Source organism: Chlamydotis macqueenii, chromosome 4, assembly GCF_036417535.1.
Source record: "Chlamydotis macqueenii isolate bChlMac1 chromosome 4, bChlMac1.mat, whole genome shotgun sequence".
Classification (NCBI taxonomy): domain Eukaryota; kingdom Metazoa; phylum Chordata; class Aves; order Otidiformes; family Otididae; genus Chlamydotis; species Chlamydotis macqueenii.
The window spans coordinates 82,780,088-82,804,170 of record NC_141559.1 but is presented as its reverse complement, the minus strand read 5'-3'; the positions used below and the strand labels follow the sequence as shown (position 1 = coordinate 82,804,170).

General features: G+C 60.1%; 2 protein-coding genes across 3 annotated transcripts; both read right to left on the bottom strand.

Moving 5' to 3' along the window:
* Positions 1-1,426: 1,426 nt before the first annotated feature.
* On the bottom strand, positions 1,427-18,022 carry FBXO41 (F-box protein 41). Of its 2 annotated transcripts, none has more exons than XM_086747503.1 (13): positions 17,474-18,022; positions 14,351-15,279; positions 11,909-12,137; positions 11,500-11,579; positions 11,062-11,372; positions 10,671-10,912; positions 10,336-10,451; positions 9,944-10,096; positions 7,599-7,694; positions 6,994-7,112; positions 6,634-6,792; positions 5,811-5,926; positions 1,427-5,487 (listed from the first exon to the last, which is right to left on the bottom strand). In XM_086747503.1, the coding sequence occupies exons 2-13, from the start codon at positions 15,070-15,072 to the stop codon at positions 5,425-5,427; spliced, it is 2,406 nt and encodes an 801-aa protein (XP_086603629.1). In that variant the 5' UTR covers positions 15,073-15,279; positions 17,474-18,022; the 3' UTR covers positions 1,427-5,424. The 2 variants fall into 2 exon arrangements, with proteins under 2 accessions (XP_086603629.1, XP_086603630.1); XM_086747504.1 differs by having other exon boundaries at positions 11,927-12,137.
* Positions 18,023-20,971: 2,949 nt separating this feature from the next.
* On the bottom strand, positions 20,972-23,854 carry EGR4 (early growth response 4). The gene is made up of 2 exons (XM_086747066.1): positions 23,204-23,854; positions 20,972-22,934 (listed from the first exon to the last, which is right to left on the bottom strand). The coding sequence occupies exons 1-2, from the start codon at positions 23,340-23,342 to the stop codon at positions 21,607-21,609; spliced, it is 1,467 nt and encodes a 488-aa protein (XP_086603192.1). The 5' UTR covers positions 23,343-23,854; the 3' UTR covers positions 20,972-21,606.
* Positions 23,855-24,083: the final 229 nt, after the last annotated feature.

The window sequence follows — 24,083 nt, the reverse complement described above, 5'->3', positions numbered from 1 at the left end:
GCCACAGCCGCTCCCGGCCCCGTTAGAGGCGTAGCGGCGTCGGCGCGTCGCTTAACCTCGCCCCCGCGGCCCCTTCATCTCTGGAGCGCGTTTTTGGCAGCGCGTGAGCGCTCGCCCTGAAAAAAAACTCCAAACCTCGCTGTTTCTTAGCGGTGGCATTTAAAGAGGAACGCTGCCAAGAGAAAACGCAGCTCTGCCGCCCGGGAGGGGTGAAAGCGGAGCTAGCGGCGGGGCTCATCCTGCCTTTCTCCTCGGAGGAAAATGTCCTCACCAAAAATTAATCCCAGAACTTGCCAGGGATGTGGGGATGGGAATCACGTCTCTCTCGTGCCCCGGTTGCGCTGTGAGCCTTCCCTTTGCCTGCCGCTGCCTCCTGTGAACCCCAAAGCTGCAGGGAGAGGGGTGTGGGAGGAGAGGTGCTTCCAGTAAGCCCCAAAGAACCACTGGTCTCACTGGTTTGGTGCTGGAGCTGGCCGGCACTGGCCTTGTTCAGCGTGGCCCTGGGAGAGCGAAAACCCCACCTCATCTCCGGAGTCTTTATTCAACACTCAATCATAAAATACCTCTTTACACGCTTTTTTTTTTCTTTTTTTTCTTTGTAATTCTTTAAATACACATTGTTTACACTCGGCAAAGTTTCAAAGCAACAACATCAAAGTGCGTCTACAGGTGATAGTACCAACCAAAGTGCTAAAAACACGGTCTCCCGCCCTCGCCTCGCCCGCAGCCTCCCCCACCCCCAAATCTTGGGCTGCGCCCCCGTTTCCACCCTCCCCCCGTCCCCGCCGCTCCCCCGCCCTTTACCATCGAGGACCCGGTTTAACGTCGAGGGACCGTGGGACGGGGAGCGGGGAAAAGGGGCCGTTTGGTTCTCCAGACACTGGCACATCGCTGCGAAAGACTAAAATAGACCGAAATTTATAGAGATTTAAAAAAATAACTCGGGAGGCAAACTCGCTACCATTCGGGACGGGGAGGTCGCTGCACAGGGCCCCTGGGGCCGAGCTCCCGCCGGAGCAGCCGCGCAGAAGTGCTTTAGGGAAATGATTGCAATTCCTGTATTTTTTTTCATTTATATTTTTTTTTTTCCCTCTCCCTGCGGGGAGCGCGCCCTCTGATTATCTCTTAGCAAGCGTGCGTTACCGCGCTCCCTTCCCAAAAGCCGTCCCGCACCATTGCACCTGCTTGTCCCCGGCCCCAGCCCACCTCGCCCCTCCTTCCGCGGGGCTCAGTCCCCAGGCTGGATCAGAAAAATCCCAGTTTTTCCTGTTTTCGGGCAGTTTTCCCTCCTCTCCCTGCTGCTGCGCTCCAGAGAAGGATCCGCAGCAGCTTTTCCTCGGAGGAGGGCCGGTTTCCCGCGCCGCGGGGATTATTTTACCTTGCACCACCACCCTGCGATGCTTCGCTTGCAACAAACCATCTCCGATTGCTAAAATCTCCCCGCTTTCTCTTTTTGGTTTGTTTTTTCCCCTCTTATTTTTTTTTTTTGGCACCGATTCCCAAATGCTTTCGCTCCACCCGAACCTGCAGGTTTTCAACCCAAAACGCTGAAGCGATGCGCCGGTTCCTGGGGTGAGCTCTACGAGCCGAGAGAAAGCGTCGTTGAGCAGCTTTAAGAGCCTCTATCAACGCTTTCCAAATTTTTTTTTGTTCTGTTTTAACGAAATTTGGAGCCTTTTAGAAGATCAAGCTGCCCAAGCCCTGCCCGTGGCTGTGCCTTGGGTGGCAGCCGGGACCGTGACGCACGGCGAGAAGTGGGATTTTTTTTTCTTCCCTTCTTTGCGAAAAAGATTTAAAAACCTCCTTGGGTGGAGCCAACCTGGGGGATTGCCCCCTTCCTGGAGACCTTGCACCCCCGCAGCCCCCCAGGTTGGCGGCACAGGGATGAAGGCAGGAGGAGGCAGCCGATCCCCGGCTCCCTGCGGCTCGGAGCCACGGATGAGGAGCAAAATCCAACCCACGAAGAAGACGGAAAAACCGCGGATTTGGGATCAAATTGGCCCCCGAGCTGGCGTTGCTGGTGGTGTTCCTCTTGAGATCCCTGACCGGCACCCAAATTCCAGAGAAGGGGAATGTGGCGAGTGTTGGCCACGGGGAAATTTTGGGCAAACTCACTAGAAAAGGGATAAATCTCCCCAAAACTGGTCCCGCGGGAAATGGATCCGCCAGGAACCAGCAGCGCCGTCCATCCAGCCCCTGACAGATCCGGCCGTCACCACGACCCCGGGCGAAAGCTGCTCACCGCTGACGCTCGCCCCGGGGGTCGGGCCACTGTCGGGCTTTTGCTGGGGATTGTCATCGCAGAGCCCCGCTGGGGCTTCTCTAGGGTCTAGTATGGGGTTGAGCTCACGCTGCAGCTGTCCCTTCCCTACCAGCACCCGAATATGCCGCGTAATTTCAAGGCGTTTCCAGTGGATTTGGTATTTCTGTGCATCTCCATCATTTCCAGAGGAAAGGGGGTTGAAACCCCACGACCGACGCTGCGGTGAATCCTACGGCCGTGGGCAGGGCCGCCCGAGCCATCCCGTAGGGATGGGGGTGGGCGACGGGGGTTTGTCGGGCCGGGCGCCGGCAGGATGGAGAGGGAAAGCAGCAGGGAAACCACCAATGTGACATTTCAGCGGAAGAAATACGGAGCCGTTAATGAGCTCGTTGCCATGAACAACCTGGGCAATTAGGAGCCACCGGGCTCTCGTTCCCACTGAGCCTGTGCCGGCCGCCTTCGTCCCCAGCCGAGGAGGAGGAGGAAGGGACCCACCCAAACCCAGGCGTCAAGCAAAATGGGGAAAAGCCCCTACTTTCCGTCTTCCGATCCTTGATCCTGCTCCAGGTCTTGTGTCACGGCAGGGTTTTTTTATAAAAACGTGGCTTTGCTAAGCCAGAAGTTGGACTTTTTGGGAACGGCCCCGGAAGAGGCGCATGGTTTGGTCTGGTCTCGGCGACGCTCCGAAGCACCAAATTTGGGTGAGCTTGTCCTGCTGTGACATACAAAACCCTCGTGGCAGCGCGGTGACGGGGACGTCGCACGCCCACCCACGCTCCACGCCACCGCGGCCACCGGCAGCCGCGGCCACCGGCCGCCGCTCTGGCCTCGCTGGTGAGCACGGAAGGTTTCTCCAAGAGTCTTCAACATCTCCTCCCGCTTTCCATCACCTCGTCCTCGCCTTCCCCGCGGCCTGGAGGGTCCGGGCGAGGGGCCGGGCACGCGGCAAGACCTTCAGTCTTCGGATGCGACTCTCCACCACGATAGTCTTTAAGCATAGAGTGTATGAACATGCTGAGTATATAATTTTCCTTTAAAATCTTTTTTTTTTTTTCCTTCTTTTCTTTATAGAAATAAATACTTATTATTTTTTTTTTTTTTAAGGGAATTTTGCAAGTCTCTGCGCCGTTTTGAATGCTGACTTCTCCACTGGGACCACACTCATGGGATGGGGGCCGGGTGGTCCCCGGGGGGGGGGGATGGTTTTAGCTTTTCTAGGTGTTTTTTTTTTTGCTGGTCGGGGCATCCCTTGCGCCTCTTGCCCCTGGATTACGCGTGTCCCAGCCTCCCCGGGACGGAGGTGAACCCACGGTGGGCACGGCGGGGAGCTCGGCCCCGGTGCCGGGGAGCTCGTCCGATGCTGCCCGTGGTGGGAGGTGGTGGTTTTTGGTTTTTTTTTTTTTTGGGCTCCCATATTTTGTGCATACAGGGAACAGCCTTCTCCTGGAAAGCTGCAGGGGGAACGGAGGTGCTTCAGACGGGGGCTTATGGCCAAAAAACCCTACCCTGTTTCAGAGGAGATAGCGTAGATGGGATGAGGGGTGGATGAAATGGTCTCCTGAGGTTTCTTCTGGGGCTGGAGACCCAGGAGCTGCCTCCAGCCCACCAGCAGCTCCAGCGATTTGGAACAGATTGTTTTCCGTCAGGGGCCGGGAGTCCCCAGCTGACGCCTGCAGCTCTCGTGACGTGGATGAGGAAGGTGGTACCGGGATGGATCTGCAGCCTTCTCCCTCCTTGGGGGGGATGCTTCATGGTGGCCCATCACCCTGGGAGGGCTGGAGGAAGGGGAGGTGTCCTGGGAAGAGCTGTCTCCTCGCAACCACGCTGGCCAACAGGCACCGAAACTTCCAACCATGGTCCAGAGAAGAGGAGAAACCCCCAAAATCGGCTTTTCCCAGTCGCTTCCTCTCAGCTCAGCGCGTTGGGTCCAAGCACGCCTGGTCGGGGCTGGGGGTGGTGGGGGGTGGTGGTTAAGGCCGGTGTGTCCCTGCTGTTGGCAGTGCTGTGATGGGTGTCCCTGTGGTGTGGGCACCTCCTGGCACCTTCTCCCCAGGGTGGAGGACGGAGACGCCTTTCAAAAGCCTTTTCCTTGGGAAAAAGAAGGATATTTTGGAGGCAATAACGCCCTTGTGGGCAGAAGACACCCAGAAGAAATAAAGCAAAATTTAAAAAACAGCCATGCTATCAGGTGGTTGGTGCTTTCAGCGGCAGCTTTGGATTTCTTGAGTATTTGGCCAGGGTTTCTCCTTCAGGCTGCTTGGGAAGGCGATGAGATGGCAAACGGGGTGTCCTGCGCCAGTCCCGCCCTCCGCATGGGACCTCCGGATGGTGGATGTTGGTGGGGACAGAAGCATGACCCGTGTTTCCTGATGGACGAGGATTTTGGAGATGGTTTATTGCCTTGGCAGGAAGGTTTGGGTGGAGAGGAGGTGAGGCTGGAAACCTCTGGAAGAGCCACCATCTCTCCTGGTGTCCCCTGGCTCCTACAGCCCCCGAGACGCAGCTCTGCCATCTGGGCTTGTGCTGTTGTGGCTGCTGGTTTCTGGGCAGAATTGACCCAGGTTTGGGTGCCCCTCTGTTAACAAATTGAATGGAAACGAGCGGAAACCCTGCAGGAACGCTGGGCACCATTTCCTCTGGAGGAACGACCCCTTCCCACCCCACCTCCACCAGCTCACGGAAAGGACGGGGATGGTCCAGCCGTGACGTGTCGACGCCGAACCCAGTGTTCTGCCAAGAGCCCATGGGGATGGGCTGAGCCGTCCTCATCTCCCACACCATCAAACGGCCAAAAAACCCCCAGAAAGAGAGTTCGAAGAAAAAGACTTCCCCCAAACAAGGATCCTTGGCAACGAAGAGCTGCAGGGGTGGTTTGAAGCCATCTTCCCTCCCGGGAAAGAGCGTAGCCCTACCTCTTTGGGCAGCTGAAAAATTTCCTTAAGTAGCACCTTCTCGCCCACGAGCTGTCCCCGGGGACGAGCGCCGGCTGCCGGTCACTAAGGCCTGCAAGAGTTTGGGTTTTTTTTTTTTGTGCATGGGCCGGCGTCTCCGTGCTCCAGGTCCAGCAACGGATGAGCGGCGGAGGGTGGATTTGGTTTTTTTGCGGGGCCTCTGGCTCCGTCGGGCAGAGGAGGGAATGTGCTTTGCGATTCCCTGAAGGTCTAACAGCCGCTTTCCACTTTGATGTGTAAAATCTTGGAGAAGCCGGGTCTCTTCCTCAGGGCCTGGAAAAGGAGCAGAGAGCATGGTCGGTGCAGGACCTGATGGTTTTGCTGTCCCACAGGTTGAGCAAGAGAAAGGAGAGGAGAAGACATCTCGAAGCTCCATCATGGAAGTGATCCACCAGCCTAGGGATGGACGTGGGTCTGTCTCGCTGCCCACCACTGACCCCATGCCAGGGCTTGGTGGTAGAGCAGGAACCATGTGAGCCATCTGACCCTATCCAACTGCACTGGTGAGGAACTTCACCAGTGGGCAAGAATTTGTCCTAAGACCCCATGGGGACACGAGACTGGTGACACACGGACCTGGGAACTGCATCCTTTACCTGGAGTTTGTTCACCATTTCTTCAAACATCTTCTTGGCTTCGGGGCTGTGGGGCTCCTTGAAGTAGTCCGCAATTCCCACCTGCACCACGATGGACTTCAGGTTCCGGCACACACCTAGGGGCAGAGATATCTCCTGGCCTCACCATACCTGGTGGGCAGATAGCCTCCCCGCAGCCAGGATGGACCCTAGGAGCCACCCAGTGCTCCTCAAAGCCTTATGCATTTGGGAAAATCTCACCCTGAAGATGGAGGAGACCCACTTTTGGTGACCAAGACCTCTGTAGGGAGGATAGTGGTCTACAAGGTGGTCCTTGATTGTCCTATCCCAATCCAACAGTCCTATGGCTTCCTTGGGAAACCCTTACTCTTCCACCCAGAGGGGTGGGTTCCCAGCAAGTCCAACCACAGCCGTGTGCGCCATGACCACCAGGAACGGCACCTCAAACAGACTCTCCTGCCTGGGCACAGACCTCTTTTCCCCCGGAGCTCCTGTCTTGGCAAATGACTTCAGTAAACGGTGTAACTCCAAACTGGGAAGCACCAGGGTGAACCTCAGGTGTGCTACAGACATTGAGGCCTCCATTACACTGGAGAGCCTCCATCCTCACTATGGGCCAAGGCAAGAGCAGCTCTTCTTAACCCATCCTTGGCAGGGGGATGTGGGATCCCCTCTTAGAAACCCTCCACAGTTGAGCTCCCAGCACCTTCCAGTGTTGGCAGTGGGTTCCTGTGGGTGGGGCTGGAAGGCAGGGTCTGGTTCATGAATCTGGACATCTGGTGGCCTTTTGGTCAACGCACTCCTCCCTGGCATTGCTACTCACTGTTGAAGTGCAGCAGGGCTTTGGGGGTGACTGGCGTGGAGGTCAGCACTAGCATCTCCAGCCCCTTCAGCCCCTCTCGACACACCTCCGCCGCAACCTCCTGGTTGATCTCCGCGACGTGGTCCAGCTCCAGGACTTGAAGCCGCATGCAGTTTCGGGCTGGAAGGACAGAGCAGCCACCGTCAGCGCCCCACAGGGAAGGGGTGAGGACAGCCGATGGAAATGGGGTGGTGGTAGGAGGGATGGGTGCACCCATCATCCTTGGGGGGGCTTCTCCATTGAGATCCCCATGGGACACCTCCTAGAGCATGCCCTGCCTCCAGCAAGGTCCCCTTCTTGTCCCATCAGAGAGCTGCCTACCTAAGGACGCCAGTCCCTGGACGCCGCAGCCTGCCCCTCCAACGCCCAGCGCCCGCAGGTGCGGCCAGCACCGTCCGATCATCTGAAGGCAGCGGTTGCTGAAACGCGTCGGCTGCTGGCTGGGGAGATGAAGAAGAAAGAGCTGGGGGGGGCTGGCAGAAAAGCTCGCCCCAGGCTCCCACCACGAGTGATCCTGCGACTGGAATTGGGGATGGGACCTCTCCCACCCCACCAGCCTGAGGGTGGCCACACTGGAAGATGTCTCCAGAGCTCCATCAGAGCTGCTGTTATGTGAGCAGTGAGGAGCTCAGACAAGCATTTGATGTTCACCGTCGCCTACCAGACCCATCACGGCTCCCCTTTCATCTCCGGCGTTAGCAGCCTCCCAGGAGACATTCCCAGCTCCGCAGGGAGGTGCCTACACCCATCAGCTCCCAGCCTTCGCAGGGAGGGATGAGGCCCAGCTCCCAGTCCCCAAAACTGGCCTTCAGGATTGCTGCTCGTCCCACGAGGACCCCCCAAAAGCAAATCTGGACCCAGCACCCAATTTCTTTCCAGTGGTGCCCCTAACACTGAGCCTGGCCTCCTCCTAGCATGGCTCTTACCACGGATGTAGAGGTGCGACCTGGAGGGAGATGATATCCCTGCAACCTGCTCCGAGGGCCCAGATGACTTCATGACCCACGGGGTCTGTAGAGCTCCTGGAACAACACAGAGGACATGTGGTGGGTCCCACCGGCAGTGATGCTGCTCTGGGGGCTGTGTCTGCAGCCTCTACGGTGCTACACCTCTCTGCACCTGGAGGCCCAAATCTGGTCGTTATTGATAGCCCATGAACCAGCCAGTCCCAACACCAACCCATGCAGGAAGGCTGAAGGCATTTCCATCCGGAATTGTGCCTACGGATGTGCAATGTCAAGAAAAATGGAAGAAGATGAGGTTGAAGGTGAGGCTGAAAGTGAAATTGAAGATGAGCTTGGGGGTAAGTCTAGGTGGAAGGTAAAGGCTGGAGGTGAGGTTGGTGGTTGAAGGTGAAGTTGATGGTTGAAGGTGAAGTTGATGGTTGAAGGTGAAGCTGATGGTTGAAGGTGAAGTTGATGGTTGAAGGTGAAGCTGATGGTTGAAGGTGAAGTTGATGGTTGAAGGTGAAGCTGATGGTTGAAGGTGAAGTTGATGGTTGAAGGTGAAGCTGATGGTTGAAGGTGAGGTTGAAGGTTGAGGGTGAAGCTGATGGTTGAAGGTGAGGTTGAAGGTGAGGGCATAAGTCTTCCAGATGCAAAGGTGGCAAGTGATTGAGCTGCCAGGCCGTGTACCCTTGCAGAGCAAATACAACGTCCCCGCAGATCCCATTGGGTTGGTTGCACTTGCCACCCATCCAGCCTGGATGGGGAAGGTGGCAGGAGGTGGTAAAGACGTTTCAGCTGCCGGGTGGTAACTTCCAGCCAAGGGAAGTGGCCGTTCCACGGGCTCTGTACCAGCTCTGTGGTTGTGCTACCACATCTGTAGGTAGCTGTTGGCCAAAAGTCTCCGCAGAGGTTTGCTGTGGGCTCTCCTTGGTCTTTTTGGAGGTATCAAAACAGGCTTCACGGGGTGCTGCTGGATTTGTGCAGGGGCACAGTGGAGGTGTAAGTCCATCATGAGTCATGGCACTGCTCGGGCGCAACCACGCTGCCTGCCACACAACTTTTGTGCCACTGGCTCAGAAGAGCTTTCACTGATGCCATTGGCTCCCCGCACCGAGTCAATAGAGGAGAGATGTCAGAGAGCGTTGTCCTGGTGCCACCAGCCCAGATAGAGGGCCCCAGCTCCTCCACCACCCTGGGCTCCCTCCCGAAGACCGAGGTTGCACTTCCTGACTCTAAATGACCTACTTTGAAACTTCAGGCAAGCCTAAAAATAAGTGATGGGTGTTATCTTGAGCATTTCACACGTCTCCACTCAAGACACCTGCCAAGAGCCCCTTGCGAGCGCGGCGGGTTAATTAGCGCGTGAGTCAGAGTCACAGGTTAGCAACGTGCCAGGAGCGCTCAGGCTTGCTCTAACGCCCTTGGAAGGGCCGATGGAGGAGTCTTGGGGTTAAACCTGGCAGCGCCGGGCTGCCTCATGGTGTGGGATCCCCAGATCAGAGCTGTTGTCTGAGCTTTCTTGGTCCAACCTGGAGCATCTGGCTGGGTGTGCTTTCCCACCTGAAGCATTCTCCATCCTGGGCTGGATGAGGACACCCATCAGCTGCAGGTAAAATGGATGCAGAGGCTGAGGTGGTCATCTGCAGGGCGCAGCAGAGCAAGGATCGTCCTCCTTGAGAGTGTAGGAAAGGTAATCCTGCCTTCACAAGAGGCAGAGACTCCTCAGGAGATGGCCAAGACCAAGGAGCAGTCAGTGATCTCCTGCAGGACTTGTGACCTCCTCCAGGACCTACACCATCATGGGCCTTGTGTCCTTGCTCTTGGGCAAGGTCTTCAAGTTGGGTCTTAGCACTCAAAGCCGTTCCTCCCTTGCAGGACAGAGGAACCCAAAAGTTTCTGCTCCCCATTAGGAGCCTTCGCCAGGGGATGACAGTCAGGTGGGACCTCACTGGGCCCAGGTGTTGGTGCACCTCTTCTTCACCCTTCTCTATCATAAAGCATCATCCCATTACCAACACCTTGGTCGTGCCTCCAGCTGGGGTGAGATCAGTAACAGGATGGTGGGAATGGAGTTGGAAGGGAAATATCTGCATGAGAACATTCCAGAAGAGAATGAGAGCTGCAAGGACAGCTCGCACTGGGGACACTGGGGCTGTTGCTGGGCTGGGGACATGGAAAGGTGGGTCCTTCACACTTGGCCAAACGGGCTGCATTCTGACAGGGAATGGGGATGGGCATCAGAGGGGTCCCAGCACATCCCATGGATGTTCCCAGCCTTGTCATGGTCCCCACGGGCAAGGGGGGACGCCGGTGGCCATCCTTACCGGTACGTGACGGCCTGCAGCGCCCGGCAGTAGCAGCTGGCCAGCCAGAGGGAGCGGTCCGTCAGCACGTTGGGGCAGTGCGAGATGCGGAGGATGAGCAGGTTGCTGCCCGTCGCCTTCAGCAGGGACTCCAGCCCGGCTTCCAGGCAGCCTCTGCCGGGGATGGAGGCAGGGTCAGGCACAGGCACCCACGCTCCCCATGGCCACAACAGGAGGGTGACACGTCCCATGGGGACCTGTGGCTCCTGGACACCCAAAACCCACAGCAGGAGCTGATGTGTGATGAACGTCCATCAGTGGAAACGGGACGCTGGGGCTCACAGAGCATCGTCATCCCCGAGGAGCAGCGGCTCTGGCTGTGGGAGGAGGGTGGCCAGGACGCGAGGACTCACCGCGTGCTCTTCATGTAGTCCTCCTTGCTTTCCTTCTTCCCTCGCTGGCGCGGCTTGAGGTTTTGGAGGGTGAGGGAGTGCATCTGGGTGCACCACTGGGACAGCATGGCCAGGAACTGGGGGGACAGGGGTGGCTGTCACCGAGGGGGACGCCCTCAACCCCCAGCATGCACGTGCGTGAAAGCGCAACGCGTCCAACCGCTGGTGCAAGCACACCGCTGCACGCACCCACGTTCCCATGACCGCAATGGCATGACGACCAACACAAGCGAGATGCTTGCACCTTTCTGGAAGAAAGGTCTCACCCTGAGCAGTCCCATCCCCATTCCCAGTACCTTGGAGGACACCCTGGCGTTCTCCAGCAGCACCCGCGTCCACACGGCCGGGTGCCGGGCCACGAACTTCCAATCCTTGCACACCTCAGCCGCCCGCAGCAGGGTCTTGGTGTCCAGGTAGGTGAAGATGCAGAAAAGAGCCGCCCGCATCTTGAGGATCTCGGGGCTGATCACCTCGCTGGAGTGGCCCGGGCTGCCCCTCTCCAGCCGGCCCGCCTTGCCGCCGGCTGCCTCGCTCCTGGCTGTGGGACAACCTCCGTCAGTGGCCACCAGCAGCCGAGGAGGGCAGCGGGTAAGGGATGCTCTTTGCGGAGCCGAGGAGCCGTCCTGTCCCCCACCTTCCAGCCCCCCTGTCCTCCCACCCCACCCGAAGCGCCCGGCGCGGTCTCACCCGTCAGCCGGCAGCTGCCAGCAGGTCGGGATGCGGCGGATCCGGCTGCCTCTGGCTCCCAGCCCTCGGCCTCTGACTCGGTGGTGCGGGAGCCCACGTCGGAGACGTCGCCCTCCTCGCCCTCCGTGCTGTTGCGGTAGGGCCGGCGGTGCCAGTTTTGGATGGCTTGCCGGCGCAGCCCCGAGCCTCGGGTGCCGTCCCGCGCCGGGTAGGGGTGCCCGTCGGCGGTGTCGTCGGTGGGGCACGGCTCCGCGCTGTCGCTGTCGTAGCAGCCCGAGCTCTGCGACACGGCTTTCGCCCGGCTTGAGGCGCTGGGGGACGGGGATGCCCAACCTCAACGCTCGTTGGGGTGTTCATCCCCTTCCCGTCAGCCCCTCACCCACCAAAAACGAGCATCCCATTAAAATCCCAAACCGGCAGCAGCGATAGGGGACTCACCCGGTGCTGGAGGAGGAGCGCTGGTTGGACACGCCGTAAGGACCGTGCACGGCTGCCCCCGGCCCCGGGTGCCGGTCTCTCTGCAGGGAGACAGGACAAGAGAAGCCAACGTGGCGAAACCCAAAATGATGACCCCCATAACCCACCCAGTGCCAGCTGCGCTTTGGGGTGAGGCCATACCCAAGCGGGATGCAGAAGCGCATCTCCAGCGTCACCCCAGTGCCTTGCATGATCATCACAGGACTACAGACCCACCAAGAAGCAACTTTTTTTTTGGGGATCGCCCTCCCAGGATTATCCGTTTCCCCATGGGAACAAGATCGGGATCCCTACACCTTCCCGCTCAACCCTTTGCAGCCATCAGAGAAGCCACACGGGTGCACGCCCGAAGCCGCTGAGGTGCCCGTGCCTGTGCCCGCGGAGGTACCGGTCGGCTGGCGGCCTTGGCCCCCGGCGTGCCGCAGCGTCCCAGGCTGCCGTTCGGGGTGGTGCCGCAGCTGCTGCTGATGATCTGGAGTTGCTTCTCGGCCCGGTCCGCCCGGTCCAGCAGCTCCTCGATGAAGTGCTGGAGGCGGACCTTGGCGTTGGCCTCGCGGGCGGCCGTCTCCTTCAGGAACTGGTCGATCTGCAGCACCTCCCTGCGTGGAGGGACCGGTGGGTGACACCCCAACCCTTCCCCACCCATCCCTGTTAAGCTGGGGCAAGCTGGGGTGGTGGGGTCAAGGATCCTGGGGCGCATCCGGACCATTCCATCATCAGCCTGATCTCGGTCACCTTCACATCCCAGCCCAAGCCTTCGCTGCCGGGACCAGGGTGACGCCCATGAGTGCCACAGAACAGGGGGAGGAGGATGATGATGGCTCGGTGGGATGACGGAGCGGGATGGCAGTGGTACCCTGCCTCATTCAGGACAGATTTAAAGGAAAGACCTTAAGGGCAGCCTAAAGTCCTTAAACCCCGCTCAGCCCCGTACCCCGATAAGCCCAGTGGTTGCGGGGCCCCAGCTCCCTCGTTAATAAATTAATTAGCAGGCGCTTGGGAGTTTCGAGCGTGGGGATGGGCAGGGGTTGCCCTGCTGAGGCACTGAGAAGTCGTCCCCAAAATGCGGCCAGCTTTGGGGTGGAGCGGCCCGAGGTGGCCCTGTCCTGCCCCGCACGTGTGTGTGTCCAGGCGCGCGCACACCCTCCGACCTCATCCGCTCCCCAAAACCACGGGCGTGCGCACACGGGCGCACGCAGCTGTCACACGCGTCCCGAAAACACACGTGGCCAGACCCGCCCAACCGTGCACACCCAACCACACCGGCCTCCACAGGAGCGTGAAGGAGAAGGAAGGGGCAGCCCTTAACGACATCATTCTCATTCCTGGCCATTAATTACCATTTAATTACTAATTAATTGCCCCCCCAACCCGCCATTTGCGACGTGAGCCTAGGAGCTCCCCGGTAATGATTTGGGAAGGCTCCCGGTGAGGGCACCCAGGAGATCTGGAAGGCAAATGGGGCGCGGGCACGGCGGGTGTAAGGTGATGCCGATGGTTATCACCGGCACCCCTCTCGTTCCCGTGGACCGGGTGGAAAAACACCGCCGGCAAAGAAAACGGAGCCCAGGAGCAAAAAGCTTCCCATGGGGACAACGGCCTCGTGGTGTTTCAGAGCTGGCAGGACTGGGAAATGTCCTGGGAATGTCTTCTTCTTGGGGAAGGGTGAAACTGGCTTTGTGGTTGAAAATTATTTCTGATGATTTTCCCACATCTAGGAAAAAATAATCACCTCTGTCCATCGGCTCTTCGTGTGCTTCCTCTGCAGCCTGGCAAGCGGTTCTGTCACTCCCCGTTGCCTGTCCCATACACGTGCATCCAAACCAAGAGCTGCTGCCCTTCTCCAGCCCCAGCGTCATCTCGCTCTTCACCCCAAGACCATCCCCACCACCAGCAAATCCCGTGAACCCTGTTTCTGAGCCACAGTCATTATTTTGGAGTCAAAGCCATTAAGGAACATGCTGATGATGGCAGGGATCAAGACAAGCCCTTGAGGAATTCCGCCAGTGCTCCCAGCCCAGCCCAGCGATGACCGCCCCCCACTAACCTGCTCCTCACTGACTTTCTGGACCCTGCGGTGGTCTCCAGCTTTGCTAAGAAACTCCTGAGGAACAAGGTCTGGTTTGCTTGAGCAACACCGATGGGCAAAATGACCCAACACTTGACTGGAGGGAAACTGAGGAGCAGTGCTGGGGTGGGAAGCGTCTTGAGTGGGGAACATGGGATGAAAATAAGGATGATGGTCCTAACAGCCAATGAAGGTCATGCTGCTTGGGCTATTCCATCCTCTTTCTGCGAGAAGAACCCTGAATTAGGCATGGCCAAGCTGTCTCCTCTCATATTTACGAACATGGGACAGGTTGATGGGATTGCTCAGGTTGCACAGGGCTGGACAATTCGGCTGTGGAGCCAGAGGGGATGACCCAGCCCTGGTTTTGGGGGGACATCCTTTGGTACTAGAGATGAGTTGCAGCAACATGGTCACCACCACGTTCCTTGGCAGGACAGCAGGATGGCCATGTGCATCCCCAGCCTGGCCATGTCCTGAGGGCACCGGTGGCTCTGGGACAAGGTCTGGCATGACGTGACCCAGCTTGGTCACGGACATGCAGAGGCTCAGGTCTATGTGGACACTGCTCACGTGGGAGAAGATGCAAAACCTGATGAGAGATGACGCTAATGAGCATTGCCAGGGGGATTATGCCCTAGGACTTGTTCTGAGGGTTTGGTGACGGTGTTGGGCTCTTGGGGCTCGCCATTGGGGACCGATTTCCCCCCACCCTGCAGCCAGGAGAAGGGGCACAGGACTCACTGTTGCTTGCGGGTGAGCTCCTGCTCCTTCTGCACCAGGTCCTGCTTGAGGGAAGCCAGCATCTCCACGCTGACGTCCACCTGGCGAGACAGTTCAGACGCCCGGTCCTCCAGCTCCTGCTTCTCCCTGCTGAGCCGCAGACTCTCCTGCTTGGCCTTCTCTAGCTCCGAGCTCTTGCGGTCCAGCTCCACCTGGAGCCGGCCCACTTGCGAGGCGATCTTCTGTTCCACCTCCTCCGTCAGCTTCTCCAACCGCTTGTCCACCTCCAGCTTCTCAAAGGCGCGGATCTTCAGGCGGGCCAAGCCTTCCTCGTAGGCAGTGTCCATGGCGGCGGGTGGCGTGGGGGCCGGCGCCACAGCTTTGCCGCGGGTGAAGATCTCCGTCAGCGGGATCTCGATCTCGTGGACATAGCGGGGCGAGGGGGAGGAGGACGGGGCCGGCTCCAGCTCCTCGGCGGGGACGAGGTCGCAGGAGAAGCGTTGGTCCTTGCCTTGGAAGGAGGTGCTCTCAAAGTAGTCCCGCCGGGCGGCCGGCGTCAGCAGGGCCCCGTCAGCTGCCAGGGGGAAGACGGCGGCATCGCAGATGCTGTTGGTCTTGGAGAGGACGTAGAGGGTCTCATAGGTGTGGTTGTACTCCAGGTGCGCCCGCAGCGAGGAGAGGCTGCGGAAGCGCTTGTGCTCCCCGCACCGCGGACACCGGTAGGGCAGGTCCAGCGAGGCCATCCCTCAGCTACGCGCCCTGACGCAGGGGAACCGCATGACCCCGCTCATGGCGCGGGATGGATGGACAGGCCGCTCGTGGGATGGGTTGGGGAGCCCCAGACGGTGGGGCTGCAGCTCCGCTGGGACATAGTGAGGTGAGAGCCCTGGGACAAACGTGGGTGATCTGGCAATTCTGGGGGGTGTGTCAGCATCGGCCAGTGCCAGGCGCTGGAAGAGATAGGGGGTTTAGTGACACAGGTGCCCAAAAGTCCCTCCTTGGTCCTTCTTCTTGGTCCCTTCTCTGCCTCCGTCCTGCCTCCTCGTGTTCCTCCCACTCATGCACAACCCTTGGGAGGGTGCACAATGCTCAAGAAGGTTCACAACCCTTGGGAAGATCCCCAACCCTTGGGAAGCTCCACAACCCTTGGGAAGACCCACAGCCTTTGGCAAGGTGCACAACCCTTGGGAAGCTCCACAACCCTTGGGAAGACACACAACCCTTGGGAAGCTCCACAACCCTTGGGAAGATGCCCAACCCTTGGGAAGATCCCCAACCCTTGGCAAGCTCCACAACCCTTGGGAAGACACACAACCCTTGGGAAGCTCCACAAGCTTCAGCAAGGTGCACAACCCTTGGGAAGATCCGCAAGCCCTGCGAGACTCCGCAACCCTTGGGAAGGTCCATAACCATTGGGAAGGTGCAAAAGCATTCAGAAGGTTCACAACCATTTGGGAGGAGTGCAACCGTTGGGAAGATGGAAATCCCATGGGAAATCTTTGTCCATCCACCCTGAGCTTGCTGCAGAGGGGTGACCTGTATGCTTTCTTGCCCAACCACCACGCAACGAAGGCCCTGCAGTGCCAGGGGTCTCCAGGCTCCAGGAGCATCCCTGTGTCTGACACTGGGGCTGGGGTGCTGGGAGCCACCTCTTCTAGACCAGCCCGTGCGGCCTCGCAGCAGGATTCATCTCCAAGAGTTACTTTTCACCCTCCGAGGCCATGGGACGCTTACGCTGGCCAATGGAGAGGACATGGCAAGTGAGGGTCCCCGTGGGGACCTGGTTCATCCCCCACTGACAAAACCCTTCAAGACATCGCGGGGGGAAATCTCCCACCCTTGTGAAATGGGGTAAACCAGCAAAAATCCAGCCTGGGAGGTCACCACGGTCTCCTCCACACCATGGAGCACACATCGGGGTGCATTTTCGCGGTGCTTTCACCCCAAAGCACCGAGGGCACCCATGGGTGGGAGCTTGTCCCTCTGCGATATGGCACAAAGGGCTCTTCCCAGCACCCTAAAACCCCTCCGAGCCCCCCTGCACCCCATCACCACCAGCCGTGGTGAGCGCTGAACCAAACCTCCACCCATGGCTCGTCCCCAGGGCAGCGTCCCCCCGGCTCAGCACCCACCTCGGAGGGCGCAACCGGGCAACGAGGTTTGGGAAACCATTTTTTAGGGAAAAACCCATGCACAAAAAGAAAAATAAGACGCGTGGGGCGGATTTCTGGAACCGCGCTTTTTGGGTCATCGCAAAATGCACCCTGGCACGTTAACCCCGCCTGGGCGATCACCGGCGCCGGCCCGGCCGAAACCCAGCGAACGCGAAGCGCCGGTGGCAACTTCGGTGGCCGCCGATGGGGTGAGAAAGCGCTTTTCCACCCGGGGACGGGGCCCCAGCATTGTGCTGCCGATCTCTCGGGCCTGGATCCCTGCCCGCGTCTCCCGGGGTACCCGATCCGCCTCGCTCCCTGTTTCCCAGCCCTAATCCGAGGCAGGATCCGGCCCAGGCGCACAGGTCCCCGTCCTGAGCAGGTCCTACCCTGACCGCAAAACCTCTCCTCCCTCCCACACCCCCAGGATTGAAGGAAATTATTAGCGGAGTCATTACTAATCATATCAAGCCTCCGGAGCAGGGAAACGCTCCCGGCAGCCGGGAGATTGCAGCAGCGGGTAAAACCCATCCCCGGGCTGCTTCGGCGTCGCTACCTGCCATCCATCATGGAGCCTTTCTTCGCATTGTTTAACATTTTTCCTGCACCCCCTCTTCCAGAAAAGAGAAAAAAAAAAAAAATTTTACCGGCAGGCAGCTCCCCTGCCTGGGTGAGGAGGGAAGCGGGGGATGGAGAAGAGGCGGGGTGGTGTCGGATGCTGGCGGGGTGTCGGGTGCCGCCGGTCCCCATCCTTCCCCGCAACGGCAGCGGGGTGGGAAGGAGCGGGGCGGGGGGCGAGGGTGGCCGGTGACAAGGCGCAGGGCGCTTGCGGGAGGTGGCCGTGGGAAGCCGGGGTACATTTTAGCCCCCCACGGCACCCGCAGCAAGGAGCAGCGGGTCCCTCCTCACCTCCCGGCAGCGGCTTTGTCCCCTGGGAGAGGAGCAGATGGGGCCAAGCCACCTCCGCCCAACCCAACGTCGTCCCTCGTACCTGCTTCTCGCCGTCCGCCTCCCGCGCTCGGACCCTGCGGCGAGGGCGGCATCGCTCCCGCTTCCCTCGCTGGCCGTCAACCGTCTCGGGCCAACCGTCACCGTCTTGGGCCAACCGTCACCTTCTTGTCTTGGGCCAACCGTCACCTTCTTGTCTTGGGCCACCCGAACGAGCTGGTGGGCTGCGACGGGGGGATGATGGAGCGTGCGGCGGCGCAACAAAGGAGGCGGCTGCCGAGCGGCTCAGGGCTTTGTGCCGGACGAAGGATGCCGAGCCGGAGGGACGCAGCCCGGGGAGGAGGCAGGAGCAGCGGGAAGCATCCGGCTCCCCGCTGCCGGCATCTCCGTGCCAGCCAGGCCCTGGGGAAGGAAGGGAGGGTGGTGGCTGCGGGAGGAGGAAGAGGAGGAGGAAGGAGGAAGGCAGCAGAGGCTGAAGGCCCCGGTTGGGGTGGCGGGAGGATGCTGGGCGCCCCGGGGGTGGGGGGGCAGGGGTGAGGGATGGATGGATGGAGGGAGGGAGGGATGGAGGGAAGGAGGGATGGAGGAAGGAGGGAGGGCGAGCGCTAGCAGCCTCCTCCTCCTCCTCCTCTGCAGCCGGAGCCCGGGCTGGGCTCTCTCCGCCGCTCTCCTCCCTCACAGCTCCCTCTGCCTGTCTCCCCGCGAACACCGCGGCCCCGCTGCCATGCGGCAGCCCCCGGGCCCCTCCGGCGTCTCCCCTCGCCCCCCAGTTCCACCCTTGTCCCCCCCGCAGCATCCCCCCGGGGTGCGGGGCAGCCGGCGTGCGGTGCGGGGCCGAGCCTGGGCACCCGCGTTGCTCCATCCCCAGCCCGGGCTGGACCCGCGGTCGCAGGGACCCCGGCTTGGGCCTGATCCAGCCCCTGAGCACCCCGGCTGGGTCCGGGTTGGGTCCCTCAGCACCCTGGCTTGGTCCTCAGCTGGTGCCCAAGCACCCTGGCTTGGTCCTGATCCGACCCCTACTCACTCTGGCTTAATCTCTGGCTTGGTCCTAATTCAGTCCCCGAGCACCTTCCCATGGTCCTCGACTTGGTCCTGACTGAGTTCCCAAGCACGCTGGCTTAGTCCCTGGCTTGATCCCCACCTGGTCCCTGGTCCCTCTGGTTTAATCTTGATTTAGTCCCCAGGCACCCTGGCTTGGCCCCCAGCTTGGTCCTGATCTGATCTGCAATCACCCTGGTTTAGTCCTTGGCTTGGTTCTGATTTAGTCCCTGAGCACTCTGACTTAGTCCCTGGCTTGGTCCTGATCTGGTCCCTCATCACCCTGGCTTAATCCTGATTTAGTCCCCAAGCACATCTTGGTTTGGTCCCTGGCTTGGTCCTGATCCGATCACCAGTCACTCTGGCTTAAACCCTGTCTTGGTCCTGATCCAGTCCCCAGAAGCCCTGTTTTAATCCTTGGCTTGGTCCTGATTCAGTCCCAGATCACTCTGCCATAATCCTTGCCTTGGTTCTGATGTAGTCCCTGAGTATCCTGGTTTAATCCCTGGCTTGGTCCTGATCTGGTCCCTGAGCACCCTGGTTTAATCCTGATTTAGTCTCCAAGCACCTTGGCTTGGTTCCCAGCCTCATTCTCGGCTTGGTCCTCATCTGATTCCCAATCACCGTGGCTTAATCCCTGTCTTGGTCTTGGTTTAGTCCCCAGGCACCCTGGCTTGGCCCTTGGCTTGGTCCTGATCCAGTCTCTGATCCCCCTGGCTTAGTCACTGGCTTGGTCCTGATCTGGTCCCTGATCACTCTGTCTTAATCCTGGCTTGGTCCTGATCTGGTCCCTGGTCACCCTGGCTTAATCCTTGGCTTGGTCCTGATCCAATCCCTGGTCAAACTGGTTTAATCCTGATTTAGTCCCCAAGCACCTTGGCCTGGTCCTCAGCTTGGTCCTCATCTGATTCCCAATCACCCTGTCTTAATCCCTGGCTTGGTCCTGATCTGGTTCTTGATCACTCTGCCTTAAACCCTGGCTTGGTTCTGATGTAGTCCCTGAGCATCCTGGTTTAATCCCTGTCGTGGTCCTGACCTGATCCCTGGTCACCCTGGTTTAATCCTGATTTAGTCTCCAAACTACTTGACTTGGTCCCCAGCTTCGTCCTCAGCTTGGTCCTCATCTGATTCTCAATCACCCTGGCTTAATCCCTGACTTGGTTCTGATTTAGTCCCTGGTCACCCTGGTTTAATCCCTGGGTTTGGTCCTGATCTGGTCCCTGGTCACCCTGGTTGGTCCCTGGCTTGGTCCTGATCTGGTCCCTGGTCACCCTGGTTGGTCCCTGGCTTGGTCCTGATCTGGTCCCTGGTCACCCTGGTTGGTCCCTGGCTTGGTCCTGATCTGGTCCCTGGTCACCCTGGTTTAGTCCCGGCTTGGCCCTGATCCCATCCCCAGAACCTCAGGTCCCGAGCACCGAAGGCCTCCAGCACCGACGCGTTCTCTTCTCTCCGACGCGGACGCGGGGGAAGACGGCAGCGCTGGGACCAGGACGCTGCCAGCCTGGGGGTCGTCCCCATCCCTCAGTAGCCCCAGATTTTGGGGTGCAACCTCCCACCCTCATTCGCCAGCGTCGGCCAAGGAAGATCCCCCCTCCCCGGGCCGGGTGGAAAGGGATAAAATCCACGGAGAGAGCCGTGCTCCGCACCCCTTCCCTGCCTCAGTTTCCCCCGGGCAAGAAAAGGCTGCCAATCCCCAAAACGCGCGAGCGCTGACGGCGATCGCCCCGATGCGGGGCCGTGCCACCCCCTTCCCTCCGTCCCCACGGGAATTAATCCAAACTAAACATCGGCCTGCCCCACCCGAGGGGGCACCCCACGTGAGACGGGTGAGATTTTGGGGATATACGGTTTCGGTTGATTTTGAGCTGCTTGGAGGAGGGAGCTTCTGCTGTCGACGGCAACTTCCAGGCTGGAAAATCCTCTCCTGAGCCACCCGGCTGCTGGCCGGGCCCGGGAGAAGGGAAATGCTGTCTCTTGGGTGTCAAAAACGCCAAAAAAGAGGGAGAAAACGGCCTCCTCTCCGGAGCCTGGATCTTTTCCAGCCCGGTTGGCGACGGGGAGCGGGGCCGGATTTCACCTCGTTTTTTGTGGGTGAGCCCCCACGGGAGAGCAGAGCCCAGGGTGGGTGGGTGGACGGGGGGGGCTCTGGGCTGGGCTTTGGGGTCCCCAGAACGAACCCCGCCTCTCCGGACCCGAGCGGCGCAGATCCCGCCAGCGCTCGGCCTCCGCCCGATAAACCCGGAGCGGCGTCCCCATTTTCAGAGGGGGACCCAGGGGCGGGCAGCGGGGATCCCTTCCCCGGGACAAGATCCCTGGGATGAGCCGCCCACCCTGGGGACCTGGGGATGCCAGGAGGAGGCTCCGATTGATTTTTCGCTCCCTGCTAATTATTTAAGCACCTTTTCCTCCCCGTACGCAGCAGTTAGAGGGCGAAAACGCGACAGAAATACCAGCGGCGTCGGCTGCTGTGTGGAACTGGAAGGCAGAGAGCAGCCCCAGCGAGGTCTTGGATCAGCTCAAATCTTTAATTAGAAAAATAGACACGATTTTCTAACAATCCTGAATAATTTTTTTTTTTTTTTACAAACAGGAAAATAATAATACTAAGGACATCACCTCTCCAAAGGGACCGTTACGCACCGGTTGCCGGAGCCCGGTGGCATCTCTCTCCTTCGGGAGAAAGGGGCCGGTGCAGCCACAGCCCCCCCCGACCGTGCCGGCTGCTAAATCACCGCTCGGGAGCGTCGCGGGGGAAGTCACGGTCCGGTCGCCCCAAGCGCAGGATGTCCGTGGGTTTGGGTATATAAAAAAAGTCATCGGTGGCGATTTCTTTCTGTACATGGATTTTTTTTTTTTCTTTCCCCTCCTTGGAAGAGGAGCTGGAAAAATGACTTGGTCCCCGCAGATCGGAGATGGCTCCGGGCGGCCGGAGCTGCCCCATCCCATCTCCGCGGCCGGCGCTCCGGCACCGCGGCATCGCCTCCACCTCCCGCGTGCCCTTCTCCTCCCCGGCACGGCTCGATCCGCCGTCGCCTCCTCCGGGGCCACCCCAGGAAGATATTCCCACCCCGGCTCTCCTGTGAGATGCTCGGGGGGGAACTTCAGGAAACGCCGTCTCCCAACGCTCCGGTTGGGCTTTCACAGCGTCCCGAAGGAGAGACCCACCGAGAAGAACCCCAAACCTTTGAGCTTCTCCTCCGTCCGGGCTTTCTGCTTCAGGTGGACCTTGCTGTGACGTTTCTTCTCGTCGCTCCTGGCGAAGCGGCGGCCGCAGGTGTCGCAGGAGAAGGGTTTCTCGCCGGTGTGGGTGCGGATGTGGGTGGTGAGGTGGTCGCTGCGGCTGAAGTTCCTCAGGCAGATGCGGCACTGGAAGGGTTTGTGGCCCGTGTGGATGCGGAGGTGCCTGTTGAGCTCATCGGAGCGGGCGAAGCTGCGGATGCAGTTCTCCACCGGGCAGGCGAAAGCCTTCTCGTGGGGTTTGGGGCAAAAGCATTTGGATGAGCACTTGGTCCGGCGTGTCTTCTTCTTGGGCTCGGCCAAGGCCGGAGGGTTGGTGGGCAGCAGGGAAGGGATGGAGGAAGACGTAGGGTGGCCCAAAAAGTCCGTGGGGGGAACAGAGGGCGAGGGGTGAGGATGGAGGAGCTCGGTGGAGCTCATCAGACCCGGCAGGACGTCGGGCTGGGCCAAGGAGGCATCGAACTCCGGCATTAACGGAGGAGGGAGGTTGTGGATCTTGGAGTCGGCAAAGTCCCCGCGGGCCGGGAAGTTTTCCGGCTCGCAGCTGAAGCCCAGGTGGGTGCCGAAGCAGGCGGCCTCCTCTGCCAAGCTGCCGAGCTCCGACTGGCAGCTGACGGACAAGACATTCTCCATCTTGGAGCCCAGCGGGTGGAACAGCCCTTGGCCGCTCTCCCCAGCTGGGAAGGCTTCGGGTGAATGGTAGCCGGTGGGCAAGTAGGCCTGATGCTGGGTGACGGGCTCCCACTGGGCGCAGGAGGCTTTAAACTTGTCCAGGGGTGGGGAACCGGTGGGCAGCTTGATGTCCTGCTTGTTGTCCAGGAGCTTGGGCTGGAAGAAGCACTGCGAGGTGTTTCCTAAGGTGGGTTGTCCTTGGAGAGGTGGAGCACCCTCCGTCGTGGGGAATCCGCCGTAGCCCTGCTCCGGGAAGGGGGTTTGGACAGATCCGGTCATTTCGGGCTGGCAGGCGGCGTAAAGGTCCAGCTGGCTCTGAGCCACCTCGGGACAGGGGTAAAGAGCATCCGGGTGCCTTTGGTGGCCCTCGGAGGAGGCGAAGGGGGAGATGCCCAAGATCCCCGACATCAGGTTGAAGAGGGACTCCTGGTCCTGGGGGTGCTCCGGGACCGCCTTGATGAAGAAGCTGCCGGTGTAGCTGAGCGAAGGAGAGGGCTGGCCCCCCAGGAGGGAGTAATCCACCGCCCCGCCGCCCGCCGGGGGCCCCAGCAGCTCACCTGGGGACGCAGAGGGGACACGGTTAGAGGGATGCGGGGATGGCGGGGGGGCGGGACACGGGGGAACGGCGGGAGGCTGGTGTTGCGTCACCACGAGGTCCCTGTCCTAGCTGGGTCCCCAGGTCACCCCCCCTTCCCCGGCAGGACCCCCAGGATGCTGGGCTAGTGGGGGACTGTTGAACCCACAGCCAGGGGCTGGGCGGATGGGATGGGGAGGGGCCCCATTCCTGGCTGGAGCTACCAGCGGGATCCCTCATCCCTGCCCTTACCTCCGAGGAAATCGGCCTCTGCCAGAAGTTGCTGCTCAGGTTGCCCCAAGCCCTGCAGGTCCCCGGTTTTCATCTCGCAGCTCTCCTCATATTTGGAGTAAAGCAGATCCGGACAGGAAAAATCCATAACGTTGAGCATCGTTCCTGGAAGCACGGCCAGGAGTGGCGGAGGCTGGGATGGGATGAGTCGAAGGATGCTCGGGGTGAGCTGGGGGGTGCTCCGGGGTCCTCGGAATGATCCAGGGGATGCTCTGGGATGCTTGGGGTGATCCGGTGGATGCTCTGGGTAGATACCAGGGACCGTCTAGGGAATTCTCTGGGATGCTTGAGGCGAACCAGGGGATGTTTGGGGAGATCCAGAGGATGCTCCGGGATTCCTGCTGCGATCCAAGGGATGCTCTGGGGTGCTCGGAGTGATCCAGTGGATGCTCTGGCTAGGTACCAGGGACCGTCTGGAGGATGCTCCGGGATGCTCGGGGCGATTCGAGGTGTTCGGAGTGATCCAGGGGATGCTCCGGGATGCTCGCAGTGATCCAGGGGGATGCTCAGGGCGATCCAGGGGACGCTCCGGGATGCTCGGGACGATCCAGGGGGTTGCTCCGGAATGATCCAGGGGACGCTCCGGGATGCTCGGGGAGATGCGGGGGACGCTCGGGGCGATGCGGGGGATGCTCAGGTAGGGTGACGGGAGAGATCCGGGGGGGTGCCGTGCCCCGGAGTGGGGGAAGGGGAGGTCCCCAGGCGGGGTCCCGGGCAGGGGCAGGGGCAGGGGGGGGCCGGCAGCAGCCGCAGCCCGTGCGGACGCCCGGCTCCCCCCTCCCCGCCGCCCCCTTTATAGCCGGAGAGGGGCTGCTCCCGACCTTCCGCCGCAGCCATTTCT